At 36.7% G+C, this 14591-nt stretch overlaps 1 protein-coding gene across 6 annotated transcripts in view; it reads right to left on the reverse strand.

Annotated features, from left to right (window-relative positions):
• Positions 1-9374: 9374 nt before the first annotated feature.
• Positions 9375-14591, reverse strand: part of arhgef9a (Cdc42 guanine nucleotide exchange factor (GEF) 9a) — a 95773-nt gene continuing 90556 nt past the window's right edge. For all 6 annotated transcript variants that reach the window (XM_061250299.1, XM_061250300.1, XM_061250303.1 and 3 more), the window contains one exon: positions 9375-11212. In XM_061250299.1, coding sequence (XP_061106283.1) covers positions 11031-11212 — 182 coding nt within the window. In that variant the 3' untranslated portion in view covers positions 9375-11030. The remainder of the gene's footprint in view (positions 11213-14591) is intronic.

Raw genomic sequence — 14591 nt, forward strand, 5'->3', positions numbered from 1 at the left:
GTGTGACAGAAACTTCTCTTCATTCTTACCAAAGTTTTAAGGTACCTGTTCATATGGGATCCCACAATCCTTCAATCCTGGAAAACCATGGAATAGTTATGGAGAAGTTCAGCTGCTCCACTGTCCTTGAAATGTGAAGAGAAACTGCTCAATTAAAAAATAAAGCAAAATAAATCAATCTTTTTTCAGTACCACGTCAAAGCTAGAAGGTGAAAGACAAGACTTACAAGAAACAGACAAAGTCAAATGGCTCTACGAATTTATTGTAAATGCTTTGATTTACAAAACAAACCTGTTACAGCAACTCACGAGATTGAATGCACACATACCCAGGAACCACTTGAGGAAATCAAAAGCACTAGAATGAACACTGAAATAATTCCATATTTACACAATAAAATCATATGCAGCAGAGGTGCACTCAGAACAAATGTGATTGTTTATTTGTTGCATACAGTCGATGAGACAACTAAGCCTGGCTGTTCACAACTTCCTGACGAGAAAAAGGTGAAAAGCAAAGCAAAATGCAAGAACAAACAAAAAACTAAAGAAAACTATGAAATTCTTTCAAAGCCTGAGGACAATAATTCATGCACAGACTGGAAAAAACTGGTGTGGTAATATAAAGTTTTACCTCCTTATTACCATCTTATTCCAATCATCCTCAAGAGATCAGAATTCTACAGTAGCCTATGAGACCTGACTGGAACAGCAATTTTAAGGTTTAGAGATTACACAGACAGTAAGAACAAACTGTTTCTGTGTTCACATACAGTAGGGTACAACAGAGGCATGTCGCATGATTTGGTAAGCTGACCTCCCTGTCTAAGAAGGCCCAAAAATTCTGTCCCAGGTCATAGCCAGTTGATTTTATTTTTGTCAGACGGGATATGTCAGTAGGTAGCCTGTATTCACAACACGTGTTAAAGCATTTTATTTGTAAATGGCAGCTTAACTGTATGTGCTTTTTTAAAAACCTATAACCTCCCTGAGGTCATGTCAAAGGTAGCCCCCTCGCCCCACGCTCACTCTCTCACACACATAATACACACACATACCACATCCAATTCTAATGACAGGGACCATTTAAAAATCCTAGAATAAGTGTCGAAACTGCATTTAATAAGTCTATGTATCAATATATATTTATCATTTCCCCCCCAAAAAATAAAACCACTTGCCCACTCCTTGGTTTTTCCTACACACACAGTGACTTTCCTAAATGAACATTACAGAGAACAAATTCATAGGTATGACAAATGTATGATGTATTTTCTGGAAAATGTAATTTTATGTGTTACAGCTGCCCAATCCACTTAACCAATATTCATTTTCATATTCTTTGTTGTGGTTGGATTGGCTTTTTTTAACTAATTGAAATGACATTGCACACAAGGCGAGCTTTAGGATTGACACTCACTGAAATCATAACACATGTGAAATACACATACTGACACTCTAATTAAAATACATATACTGACCTGCATCTTTTAATACCAAAATGAAATGTATAGAGAAAATAAATACATTCATTCAATGTTTCACACAGGTGCAGACCCCAATACCAGTTGTGTGTTTATTGATTTCTCACAGAAGTAGAGAATTAATGTGAAATTGTACGTAATGTTATGGCGTCATTCATAAAAATCACGGAATATTTGCGAGTAGTAAATAGAGATTAGAGTAATAATTAGAGATTACTACAGTGGCATTAGAGATATGAGAAATTGCGTTTGGGAACCCTTAGTAGAAGAACACAGGCATCAAAGACAACATCGAGGCAGTGTCATCTACTGATGAAATTGGGATGGGAGGCACTGGCGAAGGCTGAAACATTCGCACAGTTTATTTCTTGGTCCATTCAATGAAATAATGAAATTAAATAGGTCTTATTATTTTACAGACAATGCACCATCTCCTCTGCACGAGGGCTCGTGATTTTTCCTGATCTACTGATTTTAACAAATGGACAGCTACTTGATACATCCAGCTTTGAGTTGATACTGGTAAAACTGACTAATGCTGATAACTGGTTTCAGAAAAACACAGATTAAACCCAGTCCTAGACTAAATGAAATGTTAAAATAAAAAAATGTGAAATAAAATTTTAGTCCCGGAATACACTTAATTTGCGGCTGTGAAACCGACCTGAATGTTGGCCATTCAAAACTTCAAATTTATCAGAAATCTTAGAATAACACAACATACCTTGTCAATCAATGAAAATAATAAATAAAAATAAGTACAATATATTTAACCATCATCATTTCGATAGTCATTCCAATGCTCAGCTACAGTATATACAACACTTTTCATTCAGCTACAAAATTGTATGTACAAATTGAATGTTCATTTTCAGCAACATTACATGTGACTGTGTAGATACAAGGTCCCAAACTCTTAAGACACAGTGATCCATAGTACTATCCCATAAAATTGAGTACGTATTTTTGAGGTGTTTATTGACAAAGAATATTGACAATATATTAACTGAAATGCATAAATATATTTTAGCAATATTGTAATATATGATCATAAAGAATAAATTAATCTACTGAGATGCGTCAATGGATTTATGAAGAGGAAAGGGAAGTAACCAATAAATACTCTTTCATTTAGAATACTGTAGAGAAACCTTTGATACAATAAACATTTTGACTATACATATACTTCAGCCCACAAATAATAAGAAATGCTAATCTTGATGCGAGTTACTGCCATAAATGGCCTTACTAGTTAGTCAACTGCATTAAGGTAGCTACATAAATTGTGCAGAGCAGTCTCCACTCTTCTCTTTCCATGAATGCATACTTCAGCGGTCTTTTCCCATGAAACGTTTCTCTCACAAGAAAGGTAATTAAATGAAGGTATGGTTAATCTGATTACCATTTCCATAAGAAATCAAATTACGGCATAAGGTAAGGACATCACAATTAGTACTGAGCCCACAAAGGTGTTGATCCTATCTTTAATTTTGACATTTAATAACTGAAACGCTTCAGATGAAATCTCTGAATGAATTTCAAGTAACTTGAATTGTTTCTGTATCTGTCAATGAATATTACACTGTATGCATCTATTGTGATGTACAGTCAATTACGGTGTGTGTCAGAGTGAGAAAAAGATGCAGAGAGAAGATGGAAAAGAGAAGATGGAAAAAAGACAAATCTGTATTCAGGAATGCTTTTTAACAGACTCAATTTAATCTGAATGTTTTCAATTTGAGTTCCCAATGAACTTCGGAACACTTCTAAAATAGACTACTAATCTAGACTTCACCAATTTATAATCATACTGTAGATAATTAGTAAGCTTACATGGCATCAAGGATTTGAATGTCTCAAGACAAACGAGGCAGAATAGAAAAGAGATGGTACCCTCCTACTGTACATCTTATTTATACATTACTATCACTGGTGGAGATAAGTGGAAAAATGAAACAAACTGATTTTGTGACAGTGTTAAAAAAAATGAATCACCCTGAATGAATATCAATTGACAATCATGCTTAGTGGTTGCTTTGAATGTAGAATGTACGGGTCAGAAGTGCACTGTATTGCTTTAACGTATTCAAGTATCTGTATTTTTGTTTAAGATTGTCTGTTTCTCCAAAATGATATTTAATACTAAATATGTCTACAAATAAATGTCAATGTATTATTCAAAAATATTCTCTGAGGAGTAGCTTTCTTTACGCTTGAGGGAAAAATATATTGTGGTTTTTAAATGCTAATTTTATGTGCAGGATTGTATCAGACTCCATCATTTGAAGAAGAATGGAGACTGGAGACGGAGTAAAAATACTTGGCTGACATAGAAACATTCTAGCTAATGTATAACCTGATAAAATAAATAAATAAACACACTTCATCTGACGCAATGAGGTAATGCTGCAAAGAATCTAAATTAAGCCAATGAGAAATAATTGCTGATGAATTGTGGGGAAAAGCAATAAAGATGAGCAGTGTACTGTAACCAGGAGTGTAAATGTTGCAGCAGTCACAGTGTACAATAGCATCACAGCCTGTTCACATAAACATTGTGAATTTCAGCATTTAACCCCTTCCACTCTGCCCCCTTGTGGTTGAGTCATTGACGTCTCAAGTTATTGTTGTGTTAATATTTATATCTGCAATGTAATAAAACCGCAAAAGGGCGATGCCAGATCGTTAAAAAGACTCTCCGCTAGCGAGAACAACAGTTTAGATCCTTATAAGTTTCATTATAAAGTGTTTGGATGAGTAATCATTTTTGGAGGGCTTTTTGGACACTTTGAGCATGCTTTATAAAAACATACTCTCATATATGTGAATAAAACACACGTGAAGGTTAATTTTCTTTACCCTTTGTATCAAAAAATCTCTTTTAATAAAAAAAAATATGCTTTTCTGATCATTCATGTGTCTGGATACTTATATGCCGATGTATTTAGAGAGATTTGGGGACACTTGAGGACATCTCAGTGCACCTTTGGGAAAACTCATGTGGAATTAGAATGCCTGTCGATACCTCTACCATATTTTGTACACAAGTTGACATGAAGTTTGGGCACACATATAAAGTAGTTTTATGTTGGTCCTTGACTTAGAAATTGAAATTGGCGTTTTGTATTTCTCTTGTATTTTAGTGTAACTTTTGTGTACACTATATGTATATGCTCTGACATTGCATTATTGGCTTTTGGCAGACGCTCTTATCCAGAGCGAAGTACAGTTGAGTAGCAGGATACAATCCTCCCCTGGAGCAATGCAGGGTTAAGGACGGCTGTGCGTATTTTATTGTGGCTACATCGGGATTCGTACCACCGACCTTGCCTGTTCCAGTCATTTACCTTAACCACTACGCTACAGGCCACCCTGACATAAATTTGTTGGGTCTCCAATTTCCGAATGGTACAAGCCTCTTCTTTAATTTAAGTCTTCAACCATGTGTGTGTAATAAATCGTTTTTCAGATATTGACACTTATAGGACTAGTACAAAGTGGAAAGGGTTAATACATTTCACTTTCTTCAGTAGCAAATAAAACAAATACATACATTTAATGAAATGCCTTGAGGCTATACATGACACCCCTAAAAATATGAAACATTGATGTCAGTAAAATAAAATAAAATAAAATAGGTATTTAGCTCACCAGTGTTTCAACTGACTGAATTTAAGCACTTTCTTTCAATATAACAATACGATACATACAAATGTTTTTTGGTCATCTCAATCACTGCCAAACTCAAAGGTAGTGTTAAAATGTATTTGTGCCATTTTTTAATCATTATAAAATCTTCAGAGAGGCACCGTGCAACCATACTGCATCTTTATACCAGATTTGTACATACTGTACAAACAGGAAGCTGAATGTGTAAAAGACCCTTCTCTCATGTACTGATCTTTTGTTGCATCACAAAATGCAGTGCAATTCAATGATTTGGAAACATACATATTGAACCCTTGTACAATGCTGAATACAGTTCTTCGGTATACTTTAAGGTATGCATCCAATTTCATGTGGTGACAGGAGTATTTTCAGCTGAAACACTTATCACAGTGACAGTGGATTCCCACTACAGAACTACAGAATTCAGGTAAAGGAGTTAAACACAGCATCTGGAATTCTCACTTCCTGTCACATGGTAACGCGTGCATTGTACAATATACTGGTATGCATTTACAAGCAAGATATTTTAAAAGGAAACAATAGGCATACATGTTCTCTTCAAGATGGCTTGAAAAGACATCAATCTACCCCACCCTCACCCACACACACACACACACATACAGCACACATACACACCAGGATATAATGGCATAGTTCTAACCACAGGTTTAAAGGAACTGTTATACATTATATGGAGACAGATGATAATGAATGAGTTTCTTATAATGAATGCAGAAAAAGAGGAATGCAACATAAAACCGAAGAGTTCACATTCTGGAGTTCAAAAAAGATTTTAGTGTTAGTGTGTGTCTCTCTGGCCCAGACAGTCTTTGTGTGTGGTGAAAGTATAACACTACTGTATACTTTCTTGCTTTAAACTAACGACTTCTGAATGTCCCAATACCAGCCATTATAAAGCCTGTAGGTCATCAAACACTATAAATATGTCAAATATCCTTCATCACACACCAAAGCTGTCCGGGTCAATCTAAGTTGTACACCTAAACTGAAATAATATTTAAAAACTCCAGAAAGTCAACTATCCCTTGACAGAACAAATACAGTGGGCTCCAGAATCAAAAATGGAGAAAAAATGTTGCATATAACATGCAAGAACATGGATAATGATGTTTATGTTCAAACAATTTACTCTCATGTTTCAAAGTTTCTTATTTAGTAATCTCATTTTTTCTGAAAACCACATGTGCCAAAATTATTGTAGATCAAATCAAACAATGTTTGTTAATCTCTGCATAAAGGAACTATATTGTGTCATTGCATCACTTCCTGTTTCACTAGAATATAGGAAATTAGGCAACAACCATGCAAGATCCCTTTGTCAACCATCAGCACGGGAAAAGCCAAAGAACTCAGAAGACAGATGGTAATTGACCATCACAAGTCAGGTAATGGGTACAAAAAAAATACATAAAAGGTTAAACATACCACTTAGCTCTGTAAGGGCAATAAAAAAGGCGTAAAACATATGGAATGGTTGCAAACTTGCAAGGAAGAGGATGCAAGTGCATATTACCATCAGGTATAAGTTTAAGAATTGTAGAGATAAGAGATCCATCCACCTCCATCCCAGCAAACTCTTTGAAAGGGTGGTACAAAGACAGCCCTTACAGAGCACAATAAACAAAACCAAGCATCTTGAGTTTGCCTCATTGGAATTATGACTGGAAGAGAGTGCTATGGTCAGGTGAGACCAAAATTGAATATTTTGGCCATATACATCATCAACATGTTTGATGGCAAAATGGAATACATACAAGGAGAAGCGCTTCCTACCTACTGTTAAATACGATGGTGAGTCATTGATATTTTGGAGATGTTTTGCTACCAGTGGTCCAGGGGCACTTTTTAAGATCAATGGCACAATAAATCCCTCAAAGTATTAGAAAATCATGGCAGAAAATCTAGCAGCCTCAGCTAGGAAGCTGAGTCTTGGTCGTAGGTAGATCGTCCAAAGGACAGTGACTCCAAGCATACATTAAAATCCACACAGAAATTAAGTAAAAACAACAACCATGTTCTGCAATGGCCACCTCAGTCTCCAGACTTAAATCCCATGCAAAACCAGTGGTCTGAACTAAAGAGGAGGGTATCCCAGGGATATCAATGATTCCAAAAAGTTCTGCATGGAGGAATGGTAAACAAACCCCTCCAAATGGGAGCTCTAACCTTATCACAAATTATAGGAAAAGACTCATGGCTGTCAACTTTGCCAGGGGTGTTTGCACAAAGTATTAAACCTGGGTTGCCAATAATTGTGGAATCGTTTTTTAGGGAAATATTTAGAAAAATAATGCAGGACTTTGGTTGATTCCATTTAATTATTAATAAAGCGCACTACCTAACACATGTTGGAAAATAAAGCTTATGTTAATAACTATTATTTTCCAGTTCACAGCACTTTTGAGCGTAGTTATAAAGGGTGCCAATAGTTCTGGAGCTCACTGTTTTCATAACACATATGAAAAATGTACACATACTACATACACACATACATTTGTTGCTATTTGCTTGTTTCAAATAGGGTATGTATCAACATTCAATGAGACTTGAGTTTGATTACTTTTCTCCAATTTCCAGATGGTGCATTTGGAGTTCAAAAAACGTAACTTTCGTGGTAGGTTCTGCGTGTGATGGCTGTGGCAGCTTCTGTACATTTCTCCCAAACTTCAAAGCAGGCAAATCCCTTTTTAAAATGAAAATGTGCGCCTAGTTATCGGCAATATTAGATTTCAGACCCTGAGTGAAGTCACCTCAGTAATACAAGCAGTAATCCGAAACAAGATATCCACCATTTAAAAAAGTAACACCTTACTCTTCATGAAATGATTGCTCACATAAAACCAAAAACTATTTTTGGCACTTTTGAAATATATTAGCTATCCTAATGCCCTACACTTGCAAAATAAGGACATTTTTGAAGACTGAATCCTCTTTATTTTGGAAATATTGAGTAACAGTTTGTTCAATGTGAAACTTTTATCTGGGATTTGTTCAATCAAATGCATTGATCTTAAGATATTGTAATCAATGAGTGGTTTACGGTACCGTCCCAATTTATTCATAACAGTAACACATGAATGAATACATGGAGGCATTACTTAATTCCATTTAGAACAAAAGAATGATGAAATTAATTAATCCCATGTTTGACTGAACAGGACAAAGCACAATGATTTTAAGAAGGATAAAAGACACAGAAAGACTGTGTTTCAAATATATTTTCTCCACTCCACTATAAATACTGAAAGTATGAAGATGATTTAAAATAATTCCTGTAATGACATGGGAAAGACATGGGATCTGGCAGTACATTTGAAATGCCCAAAGTGCAATTTTATACATATTCAGATTTAATAACATCACATGGGCTGGTATGGTAGATTGTCTGGTTTACACATGTTCTTTTTCTGCAATGGTCATAATTGCAAATTTACCATCTGCATATTATATTGCCACATGCATGTGTTACTACTTGCGCCACAGAAATTATATAAAGAGAATCCAGTATCCTCACTGGAATCCAGTGAGACTCCTCACAAAGATGCGCATATATAAAATATCGCACAATGCTCTGTTAACACTGTTAACCTGGTCATTCTAAATGCTCACAATTGTGGTTCTGAAAATCTAAAACCACCAAGACACTGCAAAATACCGCAGTGCCAGTATTACTTGTACTGAAATTTGACACAATTTACAATTAATCTACTCAGTTTTCTTTTATTTCGATGGTCTTACTGTCACTCTCAATGAGAAATTTAAAGATAGATTACGGAACTGTTAAATCAAACGGCTCATATTGATGACTAATTCTGTTGGAACAAAAATTTGCATGCTGGCTCACGAAAGAAGCAAATCAAACTTTTCCAAATTAAGGCCAAATTGCAAAGTGGAATAACAGAACCCTGTCTCTTGTCCTGAGGTTCTCCTGTATTATGTGCAAAACTCCAAGTATTCTCATCCCAATTCTTTTGAAACTTTCAGCCAGTGAGTGCTTGCTTAAGTACATTTCCTCTGACAACTGAACCAATCTCACCGATAAAATCCGAGCAGGCAGTGAAGCACACTAGTTCCTGCACAGAGACAGAAAATATTGTGAGATGAATGGTGTCGGTATTTCCTGTGACAACTTCAGATGGAAAATTGTAGGAATAAGATGTGCCCGAAGCTCTTGAAATGATTATATTTCCAGGAGCACAGTTTTCCATTTAAAAAATTTATTTAGGAGGCCGTCATTTCATATTCTCTGTGGTAATCATTCATTCTGATGTTTTTCTGGGCAGGATTTAAAAGCACAACAGTGGTAGTGGTGACACCAAAAAATAATTAATTCATAATAATACTTTTAGATTTTTGTGAATTTTTTCCTTCAGCTGCATCAATTGCCATTTTCCACAGTGAACAAAGCCCGAACACATTTATTCTCTGACAAAACACAATTTCTTGACTGTTGTGAACATACTGGGTGAACAGTACGAACACAGAACTTTCTTTCCATCAGTTTCTCTTTCCATCACAGTGACTGTGTCAGGGGTGCTGGGGCCTCAACACACAAGGTGTTAATGCAGTACGACAGGGTAGGTTTCACCAGCACGGAAGTGCTGTTTACAATGCTGACACCCACCCTGCCGGCTATGCACGGCTGCACCGAGACAACTGGATTTCGTTTTCATTTCCGTCCGGCCAATAAAACCGGAAAAGCAGTGTGCCCCGGTCCTTTCTCGTTTAGCCCCGGGAGATGCATTTGTAGATATCCCGCACAAGTCAGTCATTTCAATTTTTAATGACATCTTTTTGAAAATATTGATCAGATAAATACATCTCTTCAAATGAACACAATAAAAAATATTACAGATATGTAACCTCAGGCCTCTTCCTGACAATGATCATTTCCTTTTATGAAAACGAAGGCCAGGAGTGCACAAAACCATTTAATAATTCAGTGTGATCAGAACTTTAAAAGCCCGCCTCGGCAATAGGCAACGTAAACCGGTACAGTTTTGAAGAAAACGATCATCTCTTTACGTGAACAGAAATCCCTGTATGACATGCGACAAAAAGTTAGCGTTATCCACGGTGAATAAGTACCCTGTCTGCGGCACAAGGCATGTCCGTGGTAAACTGGTGGTCAGTTGTGGTTGCCGATTCATTTTTCCCCCTCCTTGACCCGTAAGAACAGCATTGCACATAAAAACCTGCAGATGAACAGACCTCTCCATGCAGCCAACAGGAGAACACCAGAGATTCAAAGAATGCACGCAAACAGTAGTCATTAGTCTGAACTTTTCCTTGATCCGCCAGAAACAGGCTTTGATATAAGTAATACTCACCCCTCCCTCCCAAAATAAAAAACAAAACAGACAGGGGAAACAATATAAGCAGCAGGAAATGGCACCGGGAGCACAGTGCACTACAGGGGAACACCCAGAATGGCAAAACTATTTTAAATATTAGTGCTTTTTTTACAACGTCAGTTTGTCACCAAGTTCTCTCTGAGGAAAATTATTCTCTGTGTTTTCCTTGCCAAGGTCCAATGGGTAAAGTTCACAAGAAAATGAAACGATTTCACAGAGTACGAGAAACGCAAGTGTTTTGGTCTATGGATATATCAGACTTGACGGGTCTTTTACTGGGGTGGTACTGGTGGTAATAGGTTCAGCAGGAGTAATACTGGTAACAGCAGACGTAAAGTTAATCATACAGTTCTCAGTCAGTCAGATGGTTATAAATCGGTGGCAATCCAAACAGCTTTGGTCCTTTTTTCCTCTCTGATGAGTTATTCACAAGTTTGATTTATCGCTAGTAGAGTGCTTCTAAAAAAAATAGGATGGTCCATCTAAAAAGGTATACTCTTCCCTACTTTTTAAACGGTGTTAACCTGCTGAAGTTTTGCCAGAAGGGAGACTGGCTCCTTCTGGGTTCGCTAAATTCGAAAAGCTCCGATTGTGCCATGCTGTCAGCTACCATGTACTGTCCTGGGTTCATGGGGTCCAGGGGAGGGGGGTATGTAGGGGGCACATATCTGTTCTGGCCTACACCTAAAAACAGAGAAACACAGACATGGAGTAACAGTTATTGAGTTAGCTGGGTCAATATCACCATAGGGCGACTTTCTCATTTTATATAAATTGCAGAGGAGGACCATATCAACATGTTCCTTATTAATGAGTAAGGTTTTATGAAAATAAAAACCTAATGACATGCACTTCATGATTTGAGTACATTTTACACTTTTGTTTCTTTGGATGCAGGAGATTTTTCCATGTCCCCAGGGCAGTTCACTTCAGTGATAGCAAAATGTGAACAAATCTTGAACAAAAAATTTAACAATTCTAATTTTCTTATAATTGTTTTTAATCCCATTTCTCAATTTGTGTTTTGATCATATATTTTTCATTTTTTATAATAAAATCACATTTTCTGTGCCTTCCTAAAGTCACTGACTACCCTATCTGCCCACTTAAGAAAAGACCCCTATTCTGCAATGACATCACAGCCGGGCAGTTTGTTCTCTTCAGTGGTGTGAAAACAACTTTAATAGAACAAGTCCGTAATTACACTTCATACTACCAAATTCTCATTATAAATGTTGTTATTTCAATGTGGTCAAGAACAACATGCCCACCATGTCAGGCTAAAAATTTCAAAAGGAGGACAAAATGTCCACCCTGTCATCATACACACCTGACAGGATGTACATATCTAATGAATAATTCATTCATTGCTGAAATTAAGTGCATGAGCTTGTGTAATATATTTTAATAATATATATTCATAAAAATGTAAAAGGATTGACTAAATTCTAGAGAATTTGTGAAGTGCCAAAGTACCGCATGATGATAATGACCCATCACATAAATTATATTGAATGCATACTTTATATTCCATCCTCAACACAAAAGAATGACTAGACCAACAATAAAACACAGACTAAGGCTGTCACTTTTTTCTTTCTTTTTCTAAAATTTGAAATGTGCAATTTGCTAACTATGTACAAGCATGCTCATATACAGCCTCTGCTGCTGACTTGGGAGAGTGAAGGCAATCCAAGATTTTCCTCCGAAACACGCGCCCGCTAACCAGCTGCTTGTTTTTGCACACACATAGTGGGGCAAAGGAGACCCATCCACAGGCATGCACATAAACCTAGCCACAAGCGCCCAGGCAGTCAGCAGGGGCAAGGAACAATGCTCTATAACTCTTTATCTTTCCAAGATCCCTGAACGACGCAAAGCCAATTATATGCTGCCCCTGGCCAGTCGGCACAGGCAAAGGCCAGATTCGATCTGCGGCCGTGGCACTTGCACTATTACCCAGTGAGCTACCCAGCAGCCCTGGGCTGTTATTTTTTTTGTTTGGTAATCAAACTTGTTTGAATCTCAGGAATATTTAAAATTTTGAAGACGTAATTGAGAGTTTGAACTTGCAATCCCACTGCCTTGGCAAAGTAAGGAGCCCAGGTGCACTCTGTGTTCATCCACGCTGCGCTCATGGTAGCACTCAGTAAGAGATGATAAACAACAAGCCATGTTTTTGTTTTGTCTGGAGGGTGCCTAAAAATAAAGTTCATGTGTGGGTCATGCTCTCCGTGTAGCCTGTAGGCAATACATTTGAAATGGAGGAGCAAAAAAAATAAAACCGAAACCTAAATAGGAGAAAGTCACCTGCAAGGCATCGATGCGGCAACTACCCTACTAACTCTCCAGCGGCTGACACTGTTTTTTGCTCCAATGGAAATCAGTCAGTTCTGTTGAGTTTTAGTAAGCCATGCGACAGCTGTGAATTAATAATGGATTCATGTGTTCTTTCGTTTGAGCAATAGTTGATCCACAGAATTATTGTATTGCTTTGAATGGCATCATTGCCATTGTTATGATCTTACCCGATATCATTTTGTTTAATAAAACAAATGTATTTCTTACTAACGTATTTCATATGATGTTTAAGCTATTTAGCTACAGGTTTAATAGGAAATGAAAGCTGAAAAACTAAAATATACACTCAGTGAGCACTTTAGTAGGTAGACCTGTACACCAGCCTGTTAATGCAAATATGTAATCAGCCAATCATGTGCCAGCAACTAAATGCATAAAAGCATGCAAACATGGTCAAGAGGCTCAGCTGTTTTTCAGACCAAATGTCAGAATTGGAAAGAAATGCAACCTAAGTGACTGACTGTGGAATGCTTGTTGGTGGCACACAGGGTGGTTTGAGTATTTCAGAAACTGCTGATCTCCTGGGATTTTCACACACAACAGACTCGTAAAGGCTAGTAACAGTTTGCAGAGAATGGTGCGAAAAACAATCCAGTAAGCAGCAGTTCTGTGGGCAGAAACAGGTGCTGACCAAGGTGACAGTAACGAAGGTGGTATGCAAAACAGCACAACACGTCAAACCTCTAAGTGGATAGGCTTCAGCAGAAAAAGACTTAATAAGTCTAAATCTAATACATACGTACTAAAGTGATCACTGAATGTATAATCTAGGCTACATTTTATAGACATTTTGATGGTAGGCAATTCATTTTCTTATTTATGTGATTCCTTTTAACTAAATTTAGGTGAGAGCCCTAAAACATTTTCAAGGAAAGTAAATATTTATTTGTACTCTTTGAATCATTCATGTAAAGACTGACATTTCAAAGAGGGACATGATGATCTTAACTACTATTTCAATGTTGTTGCATTATAATAATATTATATAATAGCAATGATATTTATGGGAATGACATTATATGGTTGCAGTACTTATCATTCACGAGGCATGTACATGCAAACAGAAAACTCTGCCATCAATAACCCAGAGGCCAGAAATGTCTTTGATTAATTTATGATCCGGCAATCGTAAATTAATCATAGGTTTTATTCTCGTTTTTCGTCCCAAGTTTTTTGTTGTGGCCAATTCCTAATTTGTGAACCAATGAAACATTGATGTGTACTGTGCACATTCGGGAGCTGGAGAAATCTGAGTGCTCTTAACCCTCCAATTATGTTAAATTGAGCTCAACAGTTCAAATAAACATAAAAATGTTTTTGCATGTAGTGTGTCGTTTTCTTTTTGTCTTATTTATGAAAGGCCAAATTGCTAGCCTTTTATCCATAAATATGAAACATCTGTGAGAAACATCCTACTTTAGAGCCTACAGTAAGGGGAAAGTTTGGCACCTGTAAAGTTCCACCAAAATCATTCACAATGAAATCTGAGAATTTTTTCTAAATGGTTTTTTACATTTTATACAGTTACAGAGGGTCAAAAGAACCCCACACATTGGTATGCCAAGTTGGTACATGATTTCGCATAGCATTATGTTTAGTGCAGTTTTACTATTTAATCCCACCAAATTAGAAAATTAGAAAAATCTAAAAAAAGGGTAAAAACAGTTTTTTAAGAGATTCTGAACACTGAATGGGGTCAAAT

Source organism: Conger conger, chromosome 7 (assembly GCF_963514075.1).
Source record: "Conger conger chromosome 7, fConCon1.1, whole genome shotgun sequence".
Taxonomy (NCBI): Eukaryota; Metazoa; Chordata; class Actinopteri; order Anguilliformes; family Congridae; genus Conger; species Conger conger.